Source organism: Heliangelus exortis, chromosome 26 (genome assembly GCF_036169615.1).
Source record: "Heliangelus exortis chromosome 26, bHelExo1.hap1, whole genome shotgun sequence".
NCBI classification, from domain to species: domain Eukaryota; kingdom Metazoa; phylum Chordata; class Aves; order Apodiformes; family Trochilidae; genus Heliangelus; species Heliangelus exortis.
In genome coordinates this window covers 2,034,943-2,058,924 of record NC_092447.1, presented here as the reverse complement: position 1 = coordinate 2,058,924, position 23,982 = coordinate 2,034,943, and the positions used below count along the sequence as shown (strand labels likewise).

At 49.3% G+C, this 23,982-nt stretch overlaps 1 protein-coding gene across 4 annotated transcripts in view; it reads left to right on the top strand.

Moving 5' to 3' along the window:
- NECTIN1 (nectin cell adhesion molecule 1) overlaps positions 1 to 23,982 on the top strand; it is a 90,916-nt gene that overhangs the window by 24,250 nt on the left and 42,684 nt on the right. For all 4 annotated transcript variants that reach the window (XM_071769217.1, XM_071769221.1, XM_071769219.1 and 1 more), the window contains exons 2-5: positions 18,424 to 18,774; positions 19,008 to 19,310; positions 19,720 to 19,837; positions 22,075 to 22,226. In XM_071769217.1, the coding sequence (XP_071625318.1) occupies positions 18,424 to 18,774; positions 19,008 to 19,310; positions 19,720 to 19,837; positions 22,075 to 22,226 (924 nt within the window). The remainder of the gene's footprint in view (positions 1 to 18,423; positions 18,775 to 19,007; positions 19,311 to 19,719; positions 19,838 to 22,074; positions 22,227 to 23,982) is intronic.

Genomic DNA, 23,982 nt, shown 5'->3' with positions numbered 1-23,982 from the left:
CTGCCCTGAAGCACAAGGGCTGAAATGCTGTGTTCTTCTCCCGAGCTGTGGCTCAGGGCCCTGCAGATGGCTCGCCTAGAAGGAACAGGGTGACCACCACCCCTCGTTGGAGATCACCCTGGAAAGAAACTGAGGCACAGTGGTTTGGGTAGAAGCCACTTTCAGGCTCATTTCTCTTTCCTTGGCCAGGCTGGGAAGCTGTAGGGCAGAGCAGGCTGCAGGGGTAGGACTGCTCTGTGCTGAGCTGTGTCTTTAGCAAGGTTTTTCATTTATGGGCTGGGTGTCTCTTTCGACTGCTTTGCTTACAGGGGAAGAAATGACACAATCAGGCAACCCGATCTTACATGTTGGGAGAGAGGAGAGGATTGATCCAGATATTCATTGTGGCTGCAATCAGCTTAGCTGTTCCCAGGATCAGGGATCTGTGGAGATCAGCTTTGGGAGGGAGACTGAGACCCTGCTCTGTCTTGCAGGGAGGAGAGCTTTTGTGTCAGCATGAGAGATGAGTGTCAGGCTGCTGCAGCCAGACTGCTTTCCCAGTTTCCCAGCCCTCTCTCCCACTGCAGTGCCCTGCTTTTCAACCCATGTGGACAGACACACAGCCTGGAACTTCCTCCTCTCCTGTTCCCTGTTGCTCCTTGGTTTATGGGTGACCCTCCCCCCCCCTCTTCCTATGCAGCTCTGGGCACTCTGCCTTTCCCCGTATCTCATATCTTAGTGTTCTGTTTGCTGGGTTGTGCTGTGTTTGGAGGGGCAGAGCTGAAGGAACAGGCACACAACCTGCCCACCTGTGCCTGCCAACACCTGAACACTCGTGGCTCTCAAGCTGCTGCCACAGCCCAAGCTGAACGTGGGACGGGCAGGGAGCGAGCGTGGGAGAAAAGGGCCTGTGCATGTAATATTCCAAGTGGGGAAAATTGGCATGTTTACTAATGCTATAAAGAAGGAGGCAGCCTTTTCTCAAGCCCTGGGGCAGACAGGTAGGCAATAAAGGAGGAAAAAAAAAAACCCACTAGAAATGAGAGCCGCCAAGCTGACGGCCCAAGCAAGCTGAAACCTGCCTGGTGAGGAGGCTGCTTCCAGGGTGGGAAGGGGCAGATTCAGTCAGGACTGGCTCTGTGCAGTCCCTTTCTCATGGTAATGGAGCCCAAGGTTTTCAGGAAAAAAAATGGGCTTTCAGTCTCTGGAGAGGAGCTCTGCCCCCAGCCCTTAACCTTGACTTCAGGCTGCTCCAAGCCTTGTGAATCCAGTTTATGCCCAGGTTGAAATGTGAGCCCAAGCCAACAGTTTCTCTCTGCAAGTCACAACCCACAGAGCTTATAGGAGTCCCATCCAAAGCCACACTAGGGCTAATTTACAATGACAGTATAAAAGCAGGCTCACTTTAGCACCATGCCAGGACCTTTCACTGGTGCTGACCCATGGAGAGCCCACCAGAATGGGAACTAGAGAAAAAACCTTTTTTAGTGGATCCTACTGTGACAGCTGGATTTTTCCTCTACAGAGGGCTCATGCAGTCCTGAATATCACCCCACCCCCAGGCCCCACTGATCCTGATGCAATATTTGCATCTGTCCTTGATGCAGAGCAGCAGCATTTAGCCTGCCCATCCTTGCTGAGGCTGGAGAAGGGGAATGGTTTTTCTGCACTAAACCATCCCTTGTCAGAAGGGCTGGGAGCCAGAGTACATTCTTCAACAAGCCAGCACAGACCCCCCCCTCCCAACCTGCACACCCTCTCCCTGCTTTGCACATCCCTGTGTTTGGGACAGCCCTTGCCTGATAGGAACCAAGCGACGGGGACTGATCCCATGGCCCTTCTGCTTTCCCGCTGACGTTTCTACCTAAAGCTGCATTTCTGGGGCAAGTCGTAGCAGGCAGCCCAGTTTCTGGTTGGGCAGGCTTTGTTGGTGCTCTGGGAGAAACGGGGAGGTTGGCTGCAGGCCTCAGCTGGGATGGGAGCTGCTTGGATGTGGCCTGGGAGAGGGGATGTGTTGCAACTTGCTGCCCATTGCTTCCCATCTCCCCTGTCCCATCGCAGCCATGAGACAGGGCAGTGCTCACATGGCATTGTTTCCCTGCTTCCCTCTCTTCTGTTCAGCTCCTTCTCCATTGTAAATGTTGGCTTGTTGTTTTGGTTTTTTTTTCCCCAACCCTTTCCCTTCCATCCTTCTCCTCTCTCCACAATCCTTTTGTCTTTGTTTCAGTCCCTTCCTACATGTCTGCAGGATACCTCTGTCCAGACACAACAGATGCTGAGGGGCAAGACTGGAATTACTCTAGATGCAATCTCCATTTTGCTCAAGGATCATTAATTACCTTGATGATTAAATACAATTAAAGATCTGTAAGACCTTTCTGATATCAGAGCCTTTAGCAAGGACAGCTTTTAGGAACCTTCACCAACAGTAAAACAAAAGGAGGAGACAGACCAGTAAGTCAGGGAATCCCAATTAAAGTCCGTGCTTAGCTCATTAACCTAATTACACATTGTGTCGTGCTGGCCTTAGCTCCAGTGAGGAGGAAGAGAGTGGGGGCAGGTTAGCTACCAGTTTGCTAACCAGAGGAGGTTGTTTATGTTAGATCTCTATTGTCTCTTTGGCTGGGAAAATGGCTTTTGTGGGGGATTTCTAGCGGGGCTGCGGAAGTTGGGAATGAATTTGTGCTGGGCCCTGAAAGGCAGCGTGTGTGTATGTCATGCAGCAGGTATTTCCTCTTCCCTCAAATGTCCTGTCCACCTGCACCTTGTTCTCTACCCTACCTGTCAGATGACATCCCCATTGCTGGGCAGCAACCCTCCTGCACCCAGTTCACCCTCATCCCTTACCCTTGGAGGGACCCTGGTAGAGCGGGTGGAAGGAGGAGAGTGCCTGAATGGGATGATAATGGAGATGAGGAGAGCAAGTCTCCAAAAAAAGGAGAAAAGGGAAGAGGTAGGTGCTGAGCATGCAGAATCCTTTTGTCAAGGCAGACTCCTTTGCTGGGGGGTTGAGGCTGAAGCACATCATGCCCCTGGGACTTGGGGGTTACTCTGCAGGGAGCCATCTGCTCTGGTTAGATGCTGTGGCACCAGAAATCCCTGGCTTTTGTCTCCTTCCCATTCCTTGTAGCAGGGACACCAGGTCTCATGCAGCCTGTCCCGAGCTCTGGGTCTGGGTCCCTGCTCCCAAAGCCTGGCAGGGAGAACTCAGTCCCCCTCCCCAGGAGCTTATTCCAGTCCCTGGGGTGGGAGGAGGGAATCTTGGTGCCCGGGATGTCCCACCAAGAAAAGGGAGGGGAACAGGAACATTTGTAGGCTCTGTCTCTTGCCGAATCCAGGTGACTCATGGATTTGTGGTTTTTCCACACGAAAGTCTGAGGGCTGGATCCTGTGGTGTGCAGCTGCCTTCAGCGTGCTTTGCTGCCTACGTGTCTGTGTTCAAAGGGACAGGGAGGAGGCAGCAGGCCCTGGCATGTCCTGCTCACAAGGAGTCGAATTTGGAAAAGCAAGTCAGAGCTCGAAGAGGTCAGGGTGCGGCTTCCCGCATGGCAGGGCAAGGGAAGAGGGAGGATGCTGGAGCCCCTGAGTCCCATGGGAGCAAGCTCTGTCTCTCCCAACACCAGGGAGAAGGGAAGGAGGCAGGGAGCATGCTCCTCTCTTCAGCAGAGCAGCTCCATGTGGGGTCTGTCCATGTGAGGTCTATGCAGCAGAGCCATTGCCAGCTGGGAGCAGGCAGGTCTGCCTTGGGAACATCCCTGGATTCCCTGGGTCTGCAGAGTGCTTGGGAAGGAGTCAGGGGAAGAGCAGAGAGGGGCTTTAGGCAGGGACAGGGGCTTCGACGGAGGTCCAGCTCAACTTGCCAAGCGGTTTGCCACGTGCAAGTTATTTCTGATGGGGAACACTGCCATAACCTCAGGTGACTTCACACAGGGCCAGGACAAGCAGCTGGCAGGCAAATGGCTGTCCCTACACTGGGAAGAGCTTCTGCTCAGCACTGGCTCCCATCTGGGTCTCTTGGGAATGAACTGTCCCTTCCCTTCCTTCTCTCCACAGATCAGCACAGCCAAACGCCATTTTCTTTCCCATGCTGTGGGCATGTGAGGGGACCTGAAGCCATGGGGAGCTACAGGGAGTTGGGTTGGTCTGGGTAGGCTGGGGACAGATGGGACTCAGATAGGCAACCTGCTGGGTGGGTGGGACAGCATCCTGACAGAACAAGTCCCATTTGGTCCTGGGCTGAGCCACGGGGAGGGTGTTTGGGCTGTCACCAGTTGACTTGAGGACAGCGTGTATGAGAACGACTGTTCTACAGCTTTCTTAGTGGATGCCAACCTGAACTGAGCCTGCCAGGAGGCATAAAGGTGGTCAGAATCTTTTGAATTTCAAGAAAACAACAAGTTGGGAAGTTCAGGATGCAGGGGGTTTTTTTGTATGTGGGTTGTTTTTTTGCTGATTCGTTTGTCCTACTCTCTTAACAAGCTGTGTGTCAGTTCTGTGGGGTTACTGTGCTAAACCCTAAATCCACTGCCTCTATCCCAGCAATGGCTGTTTCTGGGAATAAGACACTGACCTGAAGTTCTAGGGCTCTGAGAAAGTGGCTTCTGCCTCTCTGCAGTGATAGTGATGGAAAAGCAACTTCAAGCCCCACTGAAGTCCTGGTTCCTGGGATTTTGTAGGGGTGTTGTAATCCAAAGTGGGAGGTTTGCAGTTGGGCTGCTTTGGGATCACAGGCATTGCCCCAAAGCAAACAACCAACTCTAGAATGCAGAGAAGTTATCCCTGTTGCCATAAAACTGTAGGCCAGCTCTGACAGAAGAATTTAATCTAACAGAAGATCAGCAGGCAGCTTTCCTGAGCCATCCCAGCCCCACTGGGCAGCAGGGCTTGCTTTATACATTGGCCATTCTTGGGCTGGTGCTCTGCTTCCAGGTAATTAAAATGGCTTAACCCTGCAGCCCAGACAGCTGCTTGCAGATCACTTGTCTTTATGCCCAGGGGACCCTTACTTCACTGTCTGTTCCAGAGAACTGCTTAACTGGAAGGTATGTTTGGAGGGTAGAAGGATTTCATTACACAGGGAAGGCAGAAACTCAAATACCTTTTTCTGGGATCAAGGCAATAGAAATAAGGAAGGCACGAGAGAAGAGAAAACATGGATCCTAAGGATGGGAAAGAGCAGAGGATTTGTAAATCCTACAGTGGGAGAATTTGGAGTCTGCTTCTCAGTTATGCCAAGTGTACCTGGAATATTCCCAGAGCAAACAATGCAATTACTTGAGATTCACACTGTGCCAGTGAGTTGTCAGGCCTGAGGTTCAGACTCCCAAAGGGTCCTGTGCAGACTTGCATAGAAGCTGTTATGCTTTCCTAAGGGATAGGGAAGCTCTGAGAGAAAAGGCCACATTCACTTTTCTGAGGACAACTGTAAACTTCCTTTTCCTCTTGGGCTTCCTGTTGCTTCCCTGTCTGAGTCCTTTACTTGAGAAAATCTGCAGCAAAAACGCCCTGTCCTTTATTTGATTGGTGAGCTCTTCTGTAGGCCACAGGGTTCAAAACACCCTTGGGCAGAAGGCTGGGCTGTCCTTTCATGTTGCCTTCAGCCCTGCAAAGAGGTAGTTATGTTCCATTTCAGGGGTGCTACTTCTTCTGATGGGCTCTTTCCTGAGGAAGGTGTATCTCTTCTAAATGAAGTCTCATCTCTTCTAAATGAAGTCCCTCCACTGCCCTTTGGGGCACATCATTCTTACCCTCTTATGTTCTGTTTCCTCCATCTCACTGCCTGTGTTTTGATGGGTCTGGGCACAGGGTGACTTCAGGTGCAGTGCCCATCACCTTGGCATTCTTGCACGACTGATCTGCTCCTCACACTGTGCTCTGTCAGCAAGTCCAAAGACCTGTTCCCTATGACTGGCATAGATTTGGTGCTGTGGCAGCATCAGAAAGAGGAGATTCTCAAGCCTGGTGCTTTTCCAGAACTAGGAGGAAACTTAGCTTTTGGTTTAATGAATGATTTTTTCATTAAATCCCATCCAGCTTGCGGGTGTACTGGCAGGGCACCAGGCTGTGCCTTGCAGCTGTGTTCCCCTTCCTTAGATCATCCAGGCTGCTTAGCACAGGTAGAATCCTTTACCAGAGCAGCTACATCATATTCCAGTCCCTGAGCTTACTTTTAATGAGCCAGTTCATCTATTTCTGCACGACACTGTGCTGCTGTGCCAGGGAGACATGTCCTGCTCTGCACTGTGTTCACACAGGCAACAACATCCCTTAAATTGGTGTTTCTTTCTGCCTACCTTTGTCTCCTCTCAGAGCTTCTAGAGATAAGTCTCTGTTGCCAGACACAGCCCCTGAGACCTCTACCCTTAGCTGAAGGTTGACCCTATGAACTCCCTAACCCCCACACTAATAGGAGCTAATGCCATTTATCTGTATACTTATCTTTCTTTTCCTCTTTCTACCCTGTTACTTCAAACACTGAAGTATCTGGGTTCCTTACTGAGAGCAACAGTTTCTGGCAGCCTTGTGACAACAATTCATTTTCCACAATGGGAAAATTACAGTTCAGACAAATTAAGAAGTTCCCTTCAATCTCTTTTGCCTGGTTTCCTTTTTCTTTCTTTCTTTCTTTTTTTTTTTTTTTTTATTCCTGTCCCCACTTACATTCACTCAGTGCCCATCTGGTTATTTCTGGAAGTCTTTCTCCACTGCTGTTCTGGTCATTATTTTTACAGAATTGGAGATGGGACTTTCTGTCCTCTTTTCTCTTTCTCTTAGCTATTTATATCCTTCCATCCATCTTCTTAGGTAGTCAGGGATCCAGCTGTGTTATATCTGTCACCTTGGTACCTAAGCAACAAGTAAAGATGTCTCTTAACAGCTGTTAGCTCAAGCTATGGCTGCTCTAGAGCAGAGATGGCAAACAAGTGACACTTGATCTGCTCTGCAGCTTGTGAGCAATTCAAGCCCAGCTGCCCTTCCCAGAGGTGGTGAAGTGCCAAGGAGAGCCTTGGCCAGGCTTCTCCCATCCTTCTCTGGAGCACTGAGACCCCAGGGGAGGTGTTTTTGTCTCCTAGGGATTCATTCTGCACAGCTCCTCCTTCCCTTCCTCCCTCACTCCTGTGATGGTCCTCAGCTGTTGCTGAGAGATCTTGCCCAGTTGTTCTCAGCTTTCCAAGGGGAAAATATGAATGTTCTGCTGGAAACCTGAGGGCTCCTTTGTCTTCTTCATTTTTCCTCTCACCGTGGAAGCTGGCTGAGAATTTGGGGGTGAAATTTTTCCTTAGAAATGTACAACGTTCTGCAGGAGCTGTGTCCATATTGTCGTGTCTGCTAAGAAACTGTAATAGTCTGGTTTGTGTTATCTCTGCCTCTTTTTTACCCCCCAATCTGAAAAGAACATGAATTCTCTCAAGGAGCTCATAGCAAGTGGGAAGACACAAACAGCAGACGGAGGAGGAGGAGGTGGGCACAGGAGGCAGGTGGAGGGTGGGAGCAAATCCGTCTGTCAGGAGGGAGGAAGAGACAAGGAGCCCAAAGGGACAGGTGCTGGAGCACCCATCCTGGGCTGTGCAGGTTGGCCTGAGGCCCCAGAAAACCCCTAACCCAGGAAAAGGGTGGGATGAGACTCTTGCAGAATGAATCCAGATGGACTGGAGCTGAGAGTGGGAGATGGAGGTGGGGAGATTGACAGGCAAGGCAAGAGGTGCCTTCTTTTTGGGTGTGAGAGCTGTTGGAAAGGTCACCTGTGGAGATGAGTAAGATGCAGAATGGGGCTTGCAAGTGGTGGTGTTGGGCGTTTCAGAATGAGCTTCCCTTCTGCTTTGAAACAAACCGGCATTTGAAAATTTCCACGGAAATTAAATTTCAAAAGAAATCTTTGGTCTGGCGTAACCCAAAATGTCCCATTGCATTACAGACAAAGCATTTTCTTCCAGCTTCAGTTCTGGTCAGTGTTTTACTGTATACTATTTCATAGAAAGGAGCGTCCAAAAGGAGAAGTTGTTCTACAATGCTTTTAATGTCTTAAAATGAGAAACCTCCTTTTTTTTTTTTTTTGATGGTAACAACTATAACCACAAAAAAGAAACATTTTTTTCCAAGGTTAGCACTGACGATTTAAACTTTATCAAAGGTCTTTTTTCTTTTTTTTTTTTTAATTGAATTTTGTCAAAATCAGCACGTTCCAGTGGATAGTTTTGGCTTGGACTGAAGGGCTCTTCCCATCAGAAAAACTTAACTGTGTTGCAAAATTTTTCACTAACTCTAATTTTTTTTTCACATGCTTTCAATTTTTGTGGCAACTTTGTCAGTCCCTGGTTTCAGCTAGGAGGAAGCACATAAAAATCCCATGGGAGCAGTTGACCTCCTGGCCATTCAAGCCCAGGATGACTCATTGGAGCTCTCCCCAATGGCACAGAGGAAAATTCTGTCTGTCCCACTGAGTCCTGCTCCAGCCCACACAGCACAGACCATTTCTAAGCTTGGCTTATTGCTACGTAAGAAGGAAACAGGGAGCCCAGTGCTGATGCAGTTTCAGCAAAAGTCAATGAAATAACCATGGGAGTCAATGAAATAAGTCAATTCAGGCCAACTGAGCTCTTTAGCCCTCAGATCAGAGCCTGGTTACTCCAGTATGAGGCTGGAAATGGGGTGTTGACTCTTGCCTTGTTCCATCCTGTTGACTGTTAATGGATCTTTAGGGGGAATAGATTGCTTTTTGGTTCTGGCTTGTCTTTCATGAATCTATGGAAACAGGTTGAGAGCAAATATGTGATTCAAGCTTGCTGGGGAGATTCAGACCTTGTAACTACCCACAGCTCCTGTCACAGTTGATGGGATCCCAGCCTTCCTGCTCAGGCACCTCTAGATCTGGGAAAAAAATGAAACATACTGTCCAAAGGGAAATGTGATGTGGTCCTCTTTTACAAGCTCCTCTCTGCCAGATAAAGTATCTCCTTTCTGCAGGAATCCCTTGGAAATCCTGCTCCTCCTGCCTTGTCCCCTGCTCTGTGCAGTGCAGCAAACCCTTGCTGTCTGCCCTCACCTGTCTGGGCAGGTAAGAGTGGATATAACCCTGTTGGTCTCCCTTAGCATCCCCAGCCCCAGAGCTCTGTACCAGGCAGAACAAGGCTGGGAGCATGACCCCCAGTGGGAGGCCTCCTGGCCAGGATCTGACCCTCAATCATTGCTGTCCTCCCCCCCACAGATCCCCCTGAGTGGGGCTGGCACAAGCTGTGTTTAGTGGGTGGTCTTGTCACTTGTTTACAGTCCCAAGTTTTACAAACCCAGCAGGCTCCTCAAATCTCCCACCTGTGCATCCAAGACAGCCTGGCTGGTGGCTCTGATCCTTAGGAACATCTCTATCCAGCACAGAATCCATCTGTGTGCCTGCTGCCCTCTGCTCAACCCCGTCAGCTGCTGGGAGGCTGGGGTTAAAGGGGCTCCCAGGCACCCAAATCTGCCCTCTGCAGATCTCTCTTCTCCCTGGGGTGGCATTTCTGCATTTCTGCTGAGGCCATTCCCTACCTAAACCCAGGCTAAGAGGGTGACAGCATCCTCTCATCTGGCAAGTGAGAGAAAGGAGGCAAACCTGGAGTGGGTGTCAGCTCCTTGGGGCTGGCTTTGCTCAGGGGTTGAGTGGGACACTTCTCATCAGCCTCAATGTCTTTCATCATTTCTGGCACGTTCTCAACACAAAATGTCATAGATTTGGTGGCAATGAGTTTGCTCATTGTTGAGGAAAACACGTGCCACATTTTGGGAGCCTTTAGTCTGGCTGTTGGCATGGGTGATGGTGAGGTTTGCTTCCAGGCCCTGTCTCTAGAATAGGTTTTCCACTTCACCTCCCTCTGCTTCAGTTTCTTCAGCCATAAAAATGGGGGATGACCTTTTCTGTTTGCAGAAGTGTTGGGTGAGGCTGTGAGGCCTTACCACAGATGCCTCCATGCCTGCTCCCTTAGATGAGAATTGTCACCATAATATGCAGATACCCACATCTAAACCAAGCCATTCAAGTGAGATTGCCATTGATTGCCTAGGTGGCCTTGGGCACATCTCTTTGTCATTCAGCACCTCTGATTTCCCCATCCCTGAAAGCAGGGGTAATAATACCTCTCTGCCTCTCAGGATCTTGGAGGATTAATTAGTTACTGTTTGAAAAACCTTTTGAAGATGCAGACTTCTCCCTACAGATGGGGTGCAGGTAGGGCTGAAGTGTGGTGTCTGTCACTGCAGCCTGGAGAGCACAGAGCTGGGAAGAGGTGAAATTTCTAAAGTTAGTTCCCTGCACAGGGACCTGATGATAAGAAAGCTGAGCAGCAGCAGGCTGGAAGTCGGGCAGGGTGCTGAGTTTTGGTTTATATGTACACAGTGTTCTTTACAGCCTGTTGTTCCCTGGCAGGAATCCTTAAACAACCCAGACAAAGTTGAGAAGTCTGAGTCTCTTCCACTCTCCTGCAGAAATATCTCTAGGGTGAGATAAAACACATTATGAGAGGAATCACAGGCAGGCAGCTGATGAGGGATGTCTGCCCATTGCATCTGTTGGGTGCCATGCTTGCATTCATGGTGTTTGCAAAGACTTCTCCTGGTTGTCAGCTCTAACGGGTCATGAGCCGCCAGAACATGTATCACATTTTTTCTGGCCACAGAAAAATTTTGTTGTTTCTATCTTTGAACAAACTGTACTAGAACAGAGGATGGCGTTCCCACTTGCGACAGTAGAAAACATTTCTCTTTAGCTTCAGGAGATAGTGGAATATCAGCAGTACCTCATGTGCTGCAAGGGTAATGAGAGGAAAGGCAAGAGGAAAGCAAGATCACAGTCGGAAAGCCGTGCCTGGTTATCATTTAAACATAAATGCATTTAAGCTGTAGAAAAGTAGGAGTTTTGATCATCTTCACACAAACTGCAAGCCTGGCCAATACCAGCATGGTTTGGCAGGGGTGCACTTTTCACCATGCCTTGGGCAGCAGAGCAGAGAGTTGGATCCTTTGAGAATTTCCTCTGACCTGGCATCTACCCCTCTGATAATAGAGGCTCGATTGGAGTGAAGAGAGAGGGAATCAGGGGGTGGTGAGGCTGGTGGGGACAGTCAAATGAGGGCTGCCAGCTCTTAACCCTGGCTCTGAAGTCACTCCTGAGTCAGCAGAGTTTCGGCTTTGTCGGTTCCCATCGTGGAGGCAAGTGAGTCACTGCCCAGCCAAGCCCTGAGAGCTCCCCAGCTTCCTGCTCTGAGCTGTCAGCACAAGGAGGGAAGGAAGGAGCTGGTGTTCTTTCTTTCTGTGCCATCAAGTTTATTTTTGTTTCTATTAAATCTCTTCAGTCTCAAGTTCCTTCATTTTGGAAGTGAGACTCTCTGTGGGTTACTATCTTGATTTCCTCTTCACAGCTCTTCATTAAATCTCTCCTCCTTAGCACCTGGAGAGCACCAGAAGTGAGAATATTTATCCCTGGACTGGGGGTCCTTGAACAATATCCAAGGCAGTCCAAGAAGTCTGGAAGTCCAAGAAGAGAGTCCAAGGGCAGAGAAAATACTCACGTACATTCAGGGACCCAGCCCATCAAGATAAGGTCGTAGGACAGTCCCAGCTTAATAAACTTCACCCTGCTCAGTGTTTCAGCTTCTTTCCCCTCCTCCACACTTGACTTTCCAGCTGTCCTGTTCTTTTCTGGCCTTGCTTCCCCACCCAACCACCAAAGAAGTGTTGGCTCTGAACGTGGGCCTTTTTTCTCAGTCTTCCCTGTCAGAGTTGGTGAGCAGGCAATGAGATGACTCTTGAGAGAAGGGGTCTCTGACATTCCTGTTCTTTGTCCACCCTTGGCTTTGCCTGGACAGGTGCCTGCTTTTCTTAGGGCAGAATTGTGATCCTGGACATACTCCTTGGTTCCTCTCCAGAGGAACTAGTGGCTAGGGATGAGAGGATTCAAGCAAGTGGCCTGGGATGTGGTTGGAGAGACTGAAGAGGGGTGGGAAAATTTAGAGGGCTGAAATGGAGGGAGGGCAAGTCAAAGCAAGAAGCATTGCCAGGCAGGGTGAGAGGCAATCCTCTCCTGGCTTATGGGAGCAGAAGGAAGATGTGACTTAGCTGTAATAAGTTGCACAAGGGGAAAGGAGATTGAGAGTCTTCTGAACCCAGGTACCGGACAGGGATGAGTAAGAGCGCACAGTGGGAAAAGAGCTGAGGAAGGAGCTGGAGTAAAGTCCATTCCAAAAGGCCTGGAGGAACAGGCAGCGTGGGCAGGAAAGAGGGCCAAGTACTGAGCAGTGGTGCACCTCAGGTAGAGGTGAGGGACAGCCTGGTTCACTGCTCAGGTGTGTGGGAACTGGCAGTTCTTGCCCAAGGATTATCCGACATGCTGGCGGGGCGGGGCGGGCAGCAGGAGCTGCCTGGTGACTGAGGAGCCTTTGTGCTTTGTTGCTGAGCATGGGCTTTCAGAGCTTTATTGCAGGAAGGCCTTTCCCAGTGCTGTGTCAGCTCTTTGAGCAGGAGCCCTGCTCTGCCTGCCTTCCTGCTTTTTGCCATGGGGCGTTCTCCCCTCTCCTTGACTTGGGGGAGAAGCAAAGCAACTGTGTGGAAGCCAGGAAGGGTGCAGCAAAGTGTGGAAGCCAGGAGCAAAGGCAGGCATGGTGGTTCCCTTCCCACCTCTCTGCTTTGCAGGTCTTTTCCTAAAGGACTGGAAGGCTGGCTGCAGCTGAGGCTGTCTGTAAGCAAAGCACTGGTGGTCTGGTGGGGTGTTCGGCTCTGCTTTTCTGTTTGATCTGTGGCTGACCTCAACCTGGCCTCTGCTTTTCTTTCATCTGTTTCTGTGAGGAACACCTAGGACAAACATGGCCCTGGTTTGTTTAGGGTTTTTGTGTGAATCCTAGTGGTGGCTTAATGAATAGACTTCCCAAACCTTAACAGAACAAGTAGAGCATCAGTGGATCAGACCATTTGGGAGAGATCTTTCATTTGTTGATCCTGAGGCTGCTTTGTTCTATTTATCCAAAGTGGAAATACTACATAGGCAGGAGAAGGAAGCTCTGCTTTATCCCAAGGGCATCTCCACTGTCCTGTCCCAGCAGACAGCCAATGAAGGGCTGGCTAGAGACCTCACTCAATATAAGCCATTGACTGGTCCTCAAATAGTAACATCTCTGCTGTGCTACTCTGTGCTGGTTCTGGATATGAACCAGTGACCTAGAGTAAAAGTCCCTGTGTTTCCCATTTACAAGCCAAGCCCCTTCTTTCTTTTCTGAGAGGGGTTGGATGAGATCCAGATGGGCCATTGTACACACTGCCATTTCCCCATCAGCTCCCATAAAGCTCCAAGCCCTCAGCTGGGGAAGGGATGCTTGGGCTTGCAGTTTCTCTTGGTGTGCCCCAACCTGATCAAAGTTTTATCTCGAGCCTTTCACTTTCATGTGCAGCCATGTCACCTGGAGCTATAATCTTGCTGCACCTCTTACTATCTCATCTTTGTTCTGAGGCCCCCTCCCCTTGTCCTGAAAACTCAGTCTTCCCCTCGTCATCCGTTTTGGTGTTCCAGCTCCACGTGAAAGTGGGGCAGAACTGAATCAGTGCCTGAGAGAGAGACCTCCAGTGAAAGTCAGCTGCTGGAGGAAGTGCATACTGGTGAATCACTGCAGACCACTCCTCCCCTGCAGCAGGCTGCAAGCTGTTGACTGAGTGGGGTGAGGCAGGCACTGTGCTTTTTTGGAAGAACCACAGGGTCCTGATTTGAATGCCTGGCAATCGATACAAAGTCTCTGGCAAAAGGAAAATATTAACCCCAACCTCTTGGCCTAGGGCCAGCTCAAACCTTTTGGATCTTGACACCTGAAATTCCCCTGCTGGCATCTAGGATCTTCTTCCCCATTTCCCACCCTCCATAACACACCTGTGGTGTTCCTTTGGGCTTCTGGAGGCTGGTTATGTTCTGCCCCATGGAGGCCTGCACTTCAGACCTTGTTTTCCACTTAAAAACAGGGAAGATCTGAAAGACAGATTCAGAAATACCTGGAGAGGAAAAAAATGCCACCAGTTAGGATGTTTTCAGCTCCAGTTCTGTCACATTTTTCCCCTCATGAAAAGTTCTTGAAGATCTGTTCTAAAGTGTCTGTGGGGCAGGATGGTCAGGTCACTGCACAAAACATCATTGCCTGTAGTCAAGGTGTTGTCTCAAAATCAGGTGCTTTGTGTAGGGTCTTTTGTAGGTGGAAGTGTGGTGCATTGTTTTCTCCTTATGTAAGGTCTGGCTACTGTGACCTTCCCACATCCCCTTCTGCTTAGTTCGAAGTGATGCAAAGACTATTAGGACTGATTCCTCTGACATTTGCATCAGCCATGATATTGCCACACCAAAGGGTGGCTCATCACACTCTGCCAAGGGCTGTTTCAATGCCCTTGGGGTGAGATGAGTATCAGGGAACAGGAGGAGAGAAATTGGTGAGAGGCTCAGGAGAGGCAAAGTTGTGCAAAGCAGTGTGGAGTTCACAGGTTTCCTAACAATGAGGCATTGATCAGAGGTTTTGCTGTTGTGACAGAGCTCACAGGTGCCTGGAGATCATTTCCAGAGCTTTCTATATGGGGGAGCAAGAACCAGATTTGCAGGTGTGGGAGCCTCAATGTACCGGCACCTTCCAGGCTTTTAGGAGAGAGGGTTTTGAGCTTCAAGAGCCACCAGCTCTTGAATTCTGCTCTCTACCCAGCACCCCTGACACCCAGGGAGTCCAGACCTTCCCTTCCCAGCCCACTGCCTGTGCCACAGGGCATTGAGAGTTCTGCACAGTGCCCCAAGGCCCTGTATGACCTACTCAGTATCTGGGTTTGGGATCGTGGGGAAAGGCATCGACACAAACCACTTCAGAGGCCAAGGTGGAGGAGTAGGATCTCAGAGGTCTCCACTAATGAGGTCTTGGCATCAACTTGTCTTTGGCACTCAGCACTGCCTTTTTTTTTTTTTTTTTACTGCTTTTGGTCCTCAACAATCAAATAACGCCAAAAAAACAATGCATAAGACGCAATTCTGCAAGCTTCAACCCATACAGCTAATCCTTCCTCAGGTGCTGGAGGTGTCAGGATGGATGGGTGGGCACTGGGAGATCTGGCACAGGACCTGCAAATGGCAGGATGTATCCCAAGCCTTTTCTCTGCCACACCGACCACACATCATTCAGCAAAGAAAAAAGCAAGGCAAGCCCCAGCACTGCACGTGCTCACACACATCCTGCTGCATACACTCAGGCCTCTCCAGAGATTGATCAGTGATTTTATTTTCTCCTCCTCTCCCAACCTTGCACGCTCGTTGCCATCAATTATCTATGCAGTTGCCCTGGTGAATTATTGAGTGTGGAGCAGGGCAAGGGAATACCCAGCACCCCAGCTCAGGCACCTTGCAAACAAACACTCCCCAGAGCACGGCAAGAGTTGGTTTGCCCTCTGGCTTCTGATTTGGGATGGGGAGCATGGGAGCATCTGTACATTGCCTTTGTAGAGAGGGGAGCAATGGGTGCCTTATTTCCCTGATGAGAGCCTTGGAGAAGCAGAACATAAAGTGCTTACCCTGTCTTGCAAAAGAGCTGTGAGTTACTCAGTCACCTGGAAAGGAAACACGATTTCCGCACAGTGTTTGGGGTTTTGGGGGGGTTATTTTTTGTTTGTTTTGTTACTTCTTCTGCTGGTTTGTGTTTGGGTTTTTTTTTTTTCCCTTTTCCCCTGAAGCCTCTAGAAAGTTTGGAATGTGTTTTTGTTGAAGCTGCTACGTGTAGGAGCTTGAATCCTTGTGTTGGCAGCATTTTGTTGCTGGCAAGCAGTCCTCAGCTGGCACCAGCTTTTTCCTTAGCCAAAAGTCTGACTCTTCACACCTGGGCAGAGGAGAGTTCTGCAGGACCATTCCAGGGTTTGGTTCAGGGTCAGGTTAGGCAGCAACAAAATCTGCATTTTCCCCAGTTTGTGTCCAAGCCCAGCCCGTGCTGGTGCAGGAATGCCATGGCAGGGGTATGGTAGAAGGGGTCAGGGAGGTTGTGTGGGATCAGAGCCATTTGTGCCATCACCCCAGACCCAGGAGGGCTCTGCTGGGAGGCATGGACCCTTCATGAGAGAGCTGGGGACTGGTGATGATGAATCCAGTCTCCTTCAGCCTTGGGAGAAAGAGGGAGTGCTGAGCACACCTAAAGCCAGGCAGCCTGAGATGGGTGGCAGGTTGTTCCCAGGCCCTTTGCTACGTGATTGCCTTTGCTCTCTGGCAAGCTCCCACATGCTCTGCAAGGCTCTGAAGTCTTCAGACTGCTTGGCAAAGCTGGTGCTGCTCAGCTCTGCAGGTGTGGGCAATGCTGCAAGAGGTTCCATCACCTCCCGGGGAGCTGCAAAGTGTGCTGGGGATATCTCCCCCAGTTCACCCGTTCTTTCCTCAAATCCCATTGTCTAAACCGAGCCCTATGTCTTCACCCAGTGCCTTCATTTCATCAGGAAGGTCCTTCTGGGGGCCAGACTGGTGGCAGGGAGGTGTCTCACTGTGTCTTACTGCATGGGCATCCTTCTCTGGTTGGAATGGAGAAACCTGGACCAGCTGTGCCTTTATCAGAGCAGGACCATCCCTTCCCTCTGGTTTTCAGAGGGACATGGATTGCAAAAATGGCACAGCTGCACTGGGAGGGGGAAGGACACTTCCATCCCTGGAAGTTCTTAAGGATGGGGCTCTGAGCAACCTGATCTAGTGGGAGGTCTTTAAGGTCCCTTCCAACCCTGGAAATCCTGCGATTCTCTGATTCTAGGGTGCAGCCCTGCCAGCTCAGCCAACAGCCTCTAAGGACTCCATGGTTTCATGCATGAAGGCATATGAGGGCAACCAGTGCTTTGCTGTGGCTGTAAGCAGCACAGAAAAACATTCCTCGGGAGGCAGCCACAATGGCAGGGTGTGGGGCAAAGCAGTGGTTGAGTCAGGGAAGGGGGCAAGTTCACACAAAGCTCTCGAGACTGAGTTTCGGTCTTAATTGCTGATGGCTGTGGTCAGCGGATGGCGTCTCCTGGCCAGGCTGGATTGTTGAGGCTTGTCCTCAGGGTCACAGGCTTGGTGTGGAGGGAAGGAAAAGGGGAGAAAGAAGAGCCTGGGATGGCACATGGGGACTGGGATCAGGATGAGTGGGCAACGAGGGGGCTCCTGTGTGTGTGTGGAACCGCGGGGACGAGGCTGGTTTTGCTCCTGGTTGTGTGTAGAGGTTACAGGGCACATCTACCAAGGGTCTGTGGGGAATGAGACTGAGGAGCTCATGTTGGCCATGTGCAAGGAGCTTGTTAATCCCCTGGAAGAACAGGAGAGGGGTGACATTTCAGAAATTATCTGTCCCCTTGGTTAGAAAATCCTGTTTCTCTTGCTATGCATTTTTTCCTTTCCCCAGCCTCTCTCTTTCATTACCCTTTCATGTTCCTCAGTCTTTGTACATCCTTTTTTTTTTTTTTTTTTTTATTATCCCTTTCTTTCCTTTACTCTCAGCCTCCCAGAATACATCCAGTCTCAAATTCTGCCAGAAGCAGTGAGCAAAACTCGCTTTTCTTGTTCTCACCACCTTGTTTCTCTATTGTATTTATCATTTAAATACTGGCTGTATAATTACCAGAGCATTATCTCTAAACATACAGATTAGGCAAAGACACAGCAGCAGCCAAAGATGAATTTCAGGGTCGGTCTGGTGGGAGACACTTTTCTTCAGCTGTCAGAGGAGGAATCAACTGAGACAGAACAGTAGTCATGAACACCAGCTCTACCACTTTTCCCAAGCATCTTTACTCCATAGAATCAAGATAGAAGGCTCCTAAATGCAGCCACTCATGGGGTTAAAAAAAGGCCACAGAAACAATCTAGATCATGCAGGTAGATCATGCAAGGTGTACACTGCTGTAAATCTGTTCTTATATGGGAACTCTTGCTGGTCTGAAATCAGGGCTGAGTATTTGCAGCTCATTTAATTACTGAGGCATTTCCAATAGGATTAAATGGATGTCTGAGTGTGTTAACACAAATGTTAGGATATGCTGTAGTGATAAATATCTGTGCCTCCATATGCCTCCAGATACATGTGCTCAGTATATTTCCAGTAACTGATTTAGTGTTATCCAAAGCTGAAGAAAAGGAAGGACAGTATTGATCCAGCCTTGTGCCTTTGGTGATTATGAGCCCCAGACTGGCTGCAGGGCTGGTTGTAGTGAAGTGTGAACCCCAGCTGTGGGAGGGAAGGTGTTTATGAGCAGGAATGAAGCTGCAGGAGATGCAGGTGGATGCAGGGAGATGCAGAAGGCACCGAGTGCCTGTAGCTGCAGCTTGTTCTTGTATCAGCCATGCCAAGAAGAAGCAAATGGAATAAACAAAGGAATCCATGGGGCTGATGTCTGAGAACCATTCTTTTTCTCTCTTTCTCTGCCTGAGAAACACATTTATATTCATGTCTTTCCATTTTATTCCAGGGCTGCAAGCTCAGACTGTCTTAGTCAATGACACAGTCTCGGGGTTTATCGGGACAGACGTGGTCCTGCACTGCAGCTTCACCAACCCCCTCCCCAATGTGAAGATCACACAGGTGACGTGGCAGAAAGCCACGAACGGCTCCAAGCAGAATGTGGCCATCTACAACCCTGCCATGGGAGTCTCCATCCTCTCCCCCTACAAAGAGCGGGTGACTTTCCGCAACCCTTCCTTCAAAGATGGCACCATTCAGCTTTCCAGGCTAGAGCTGGAGGATGAGGGAGTTTACATCTGTGAGTTTGCTACCTTCCCAACTGGCAACCGAGAAAGCCAACTGAACCTCACTGTGCTGGGTAAGAGACTGGACAAGCTGTGTGTGTGTCCAGCTGGACAGTCTTTCCCCAGACTGATCCTGCAGACAATCCCCTGCAGATTGCTGGCAATTTGCAGCATCTCTGGGTTCACCACAAGATCTGTCACGGGCTCGGTGGTGTGAGGTGCCTCTTGGGTTGGGGCAGAGAGGGTATCAGTGCTTTTCTAATCACCTTTTACTTCTCTTCCCCCTCCTTTCTGCATTTTCTTGCAGCCAAACCCACAAATTGGATGGAGGGCACCAGGCGGCCACTTATTGCTAAGTCTGGCAGGACAGAAAAGATCTTGGTAGCTACCTGCACCTCCTCTAATGGAAAACCTCCTAGCACTGTCACCTGGGACACCAAGCTGAAAGGAGAAGCAGAGTTCCAGGAGATCAGGAATAGCAATGGGACCATCACAGTGATCAGCCGGTACCGGCTGGTGCCGAGCCGGGAAGCCCACAGGCAGCAGCTCATGTGTGTGGTCAACTACCAGCTGGATCGGTTCACTGAGAGTATGACCCTCAATGTGCAGTGTGAGTGAGGCCCTGGGGTGAGGGTGGTGGTCTGGGAAAAGCAGATTTTTCTGCAGGGAAGGTGTGGGGTGGGTCTGGTGATCCCTTTCTGAAGGGTCTGGTGGCGGGGCTGAAGTAGGGATCTGCTCTCTTTTGCTGGGGAGTGAAAACCTAAGTGAGCCCTTCAAATATTGATATGATTTCTCTTTTTCACACCTTCTTCTCTCTGCCTCTGCCATGACTCTTTGTTCCTCCCCTCCTCTCTCTCCTTCACTCACCCTCTCTCACATTCCTTGTCCCGTCACCTTGCAATCTGTCTTGTTCTGCCATCCCTGCCCCCTCATCTCTTCCTATTTCATTTTCTGCTTTTTCCATAACTCCTTCCCTTCCATTTCCATCCTGCTTTTCCATCTTTTTTGTCCCCCTGCAGATGAGCCAGAAGTCACTATTGAGGGCTTTGATGGCAACTGGTTTCTCAACCGGAAGGATGTGAAGCTGATCTGCAAAGCTGATGCCAACCCCCCAGCTCACACCTATGAATGGAAACTGTAAGTCCCTACAATGCTCCTGCTCTCAGCAGCACACAGGATCTTTGAACAGGGCCAAGGAGTCTCTGTAGAAACCTGAGGCACCCTTGGAAAATAACCCAGGATTTCCCTTCCATAAAGCGGCACATAGAGAACTGTGTGTGAAAAAAAAACTTTCCCTGGAATCAGGACCAACTGTAGGCAGGAACTCCCTTTCTGACTACTCATCCCCATGTATCTGACATGAAACAGAATCAATTCCTTGTCCTCCAGGGTTTCAGCCTTTGGATGTACAACACTAAAAAGACTGAAAAGTGTGTGAGGGGTGTCTGGGGAGTCAGATGGGAATTGATGCAACCTGAGGTCGTTCTCTCTTTCTCTTTTTCTTTTCTATAAGCACTCATGTAGCTTTAAAAAAGAAAGATCAAATGGATCCTTTCTTCTTTTCAGTTGGCATTTGTCATCAGGAAAGTGGCTCTCAAAATGGCTTTGCATATTCTCTCTCATTTCACTTCCCAGATCAAACTGCTCACAGTGGAAGCCTGGAGAGGATTGTTTTTCCAGCCTTTTTTCTAGTTCTCATCCCAGCTCTCTCCCTCTGTTGATTCTGCCAGTTTGACTTAAACTCTGAGGGGCACTTTGGGTTCCTCACAATATTGCCAGGGGAATGTTAGAGGCACAGGTGCCCTGTGTGGCACCCAAGGCTGAAAAGGTGCCAGTTTGGGCTATCTCTGTGCTGGAGCCAACCACCTATCCATGCAGTTTCAGGGTCTGTAGGAAGGTAAAAAATGGGAATAAGAGCTGTGGCCATCCTCTTCCTTCCCACAGTGCCACTTTGGTAACATCAGACTGGGCAGCCAGGGAAATAGCCAGCAGCATCTTTAGTTCATCCATGTGCTCATATGTGCTGCTTACCCTTCCTGAGGGTCAGGAAGCAATTAGTGCAGATGATGTTTTGCTCCTGCCTGGAATGTACAAACCATCCATGCTTTCCTTTCCTCTTATTTGGATGGGGATGAGCAACAGTCACGGGAGCTGTCAGAGGAAGCAAGAGCCTTCCTTAGCATCTCACAGCAGATTTTACAGGTGTGCCCCTGACTCTATAGATTCAGGGCCCTAATTCACCCCCAGGCAGAGGACCAAGGTGAGGCAATTCTGTTCTTCCATCAGCTTTGGGATCACTGCCTTGATGTAGCTGGGAAAGTGTTTTCTGTATGGATGTGGTGTGTGTGGATGGAGACATGCAAAGTATCTCCACTTCTTCACAAACCTCATTACACCCCCATTATTCCCTTTTGTTTCTTACAAATTGCTGACAATGTGTGCACATTTTGGGGGGAAGAATTACTTGAGTAATTTTTAATTGCCTAAGAGAAGTAATTACTTTACTTTGCTTCAGTAATTAAAAATAACCAGGCCATGTGTGCCTTTCCCTAACACACAGGGGTGGGTTTTTTTGTATTTTTTTATCTGCCTTTGTTCATTTATTCTGTGTATCTCTAGATTTGGTATTGCATTATTGCAGTTTCACACTTATCTGATTGTTCTGACATGGGCAGGTCATAGATGGCAGGACTCTAAATCAGCACTGCTTTCCTTGAGCTTGAGCTGCAATTAACACTGCCTGATCAGCTGCCCAGGAGAGTCACATGGGCAGGAAATTGGAGTAAAGTCAGGTCAGGTTGATGTCCCATTCCTGTGTTTTCCATCACATGGAAAGTCAGGAATGGAGAACAGTCTGAAGATGAGCCTGCTAGAGGTGAGCCACCTGAAACAAAAGAGTAGCCTGGTCATCTTACCCTAACCTTACACCTCCTGCAAAGCTGTGCTGGAAAAAAACTGTCTGAAGGCTCTGAGTCTGTTTGCTGTACAGGGAGGAACATATGCTGAATGTGCTCCACATTCTGTTAGCTAAATCCAAGGAGCTGCATTGTGACCCAAATAAGCCCCATCCCCCTTGTAATCACAGAGAAGGGAAAAAACACAAATACCACAGTCCATGTAAAGAACCAGATTCTCACCATGCTATGGATTTACCCTGGAGAGACACTCCATTGCCTTTTTCCTGTTACGCCTCTGTCTGAAGGTTTAATTTCAAAGCTGACTACATTAATGGGTATTTTCCAGCCAGCACCACCAGGTTCTGGACCTGCCCAAGGGCAAGGGCAGAACCATCATGTCATTGTCACCTCTGCACTACTGCTTGACCCTACTGTGTATCATCTGTGGCATCAACCATGGTATTTGTTTTCCTCCAGGCCAAATGGGACTCTGCCAGGGAGTGTGGAAATCCAGAACAACACCATCTACTTCAAAGGTCCTGTGTCCTACAGCCTGGCTGGCACCTACATCTGTGAGGCCTCCAATGCCATCGGGACACGGTCGGGGTTGGTGGAAGTCAATGTCACAGGTAGGAAAACACTTGGTGTGCTTGGAAAGACAGGAGGAGGAGGGGACAACTGCAGTCAGCTACATCTGCTTAACGTCTGACTTAGCCACCAGTGTCTCCTAGGGGTGGGGAGTTTGGTGATGCACTGGGAGCAGTGAAGATCTTTGCTTTGCACTGCTTTTACACAGGTTTGGCTTGAATTTTGTCTCCTTTCCTCTTGCTGTCTTTTCCTTTCTTACATCAAAATGTGGTGTAATTCAATTTATTCTCCCTTTGTTTTCTACTTTGGATTAAGAAATATTGTTGACCATGTTAAAAGCAAAGAAATGTCAGGGGGATATTTGTTAGAAGGCAGAAGAAAGAGTAGGATGAGGATGCAGGCTGCCTCTGAGGCAGTAAAGTGTGAGATGAATGAGCCTTTTATTCAGAATGATGTTTGATGTTTCTGATGTTAGACAATTCTCATAGTTTCTCATTTGTGCTCCTTCCCATGCCACGTAGCTCTGAGCACTTGCTCACCAAGCTGCCACAGATTACCTGGGGGCTGTCAGCACTTGAGTAGCTTTGTCTGGGCTCCAAAAAGGAGCAACATCCCAGGATGCAGACCGTGGGGAGTCCTGGTGTGTGATGTCATATGGGACAGAAGGGAGGATGTCTGGCAAATCAGGATAGCCACAGGAGTGAGGAAAAGACACTTGGCTATGCCTGGGTGGTGTGAGGGACAGAAAGTGGTGTCAAGAAGTAAGTTAAACAGAAGAAATAGCATATGGCAACGGGCTGGTTTCAGAGAGACCAAGTGATATTGCAGAGGAAAAGTGGGCAGGCAGTTTCTGAGGCTTTTTGCCCTTCCTGCTCTCCAGCTCCTGCTGAGTTGTCCTCAGTTATCAGAGCTCCTCAGAGTTGTCTGAGAGTGATGAAACTGGTTTCTCAGCCCCCCAACTCTACAGGGGTGAATGCTGAGCAAGCAGAAAGATGAAGCCCAGGCAGCTGCCTCCTGAAATGAGCAATGACCTGTTTGGCACCCTCACCACCTCAGTTCCCCTCCTCTGTAACATGGGTAAACCATGCTAATCCTCCTCTATCCAAGTGCATAGAGGTCAATGGATGGATGTGCTAATTAGATGCTAATTACCAAGTATTTATTTATGATCATTATCACTGTAGCAGGCCTTTAATTCACACCTCCTGTCCTGGATCCTTGCCTGCTGAGTTGTTCCTGGTATATGCTTTTCTCTGGGGGATTTTTCATATGCCAGTGAAAGGCACTGGAATAACAAAGCTCTTTGTTCAGGACAAAACACCACCTGTCCTGCCCAACTGCCTGGAGCCAGGGGAAGGTCATGGCCAATATCCCTTCATCTGATGGCCATTTCATGGGAGTTACCACCACAGGCACTGTGTTTCTGGGACAGTGCAGGCAACTGCCTGGTACAGAATGAGCAGTAGAAGACTCATCCCACACACTTCGGGTCTCATTTGGAACATCAGAGAGAAAAAAACCTCCCAACTCAGTCACTGGTTGCAGGGAAGGACGTGGGATGGGTATTGCAGAAGAGTTAAGGGAGCAGCAGGCTCTCTTCACCATCTCATTTTCCATGTCTGTCCATTTCTTGCTGTCCTTCTGTCTGTCCTGTGCCACCCTGTAGCTCTTGCACTGTCAGGACACGTTCCCAAACACCAGGTACAACCTCTCTTCATATTTCCTGCTGCCACCTCAGTGTTTTATCTGTCTCAGCACCACAACATCAACACAGCCCGGGTGGGCAGCACTGGCTCA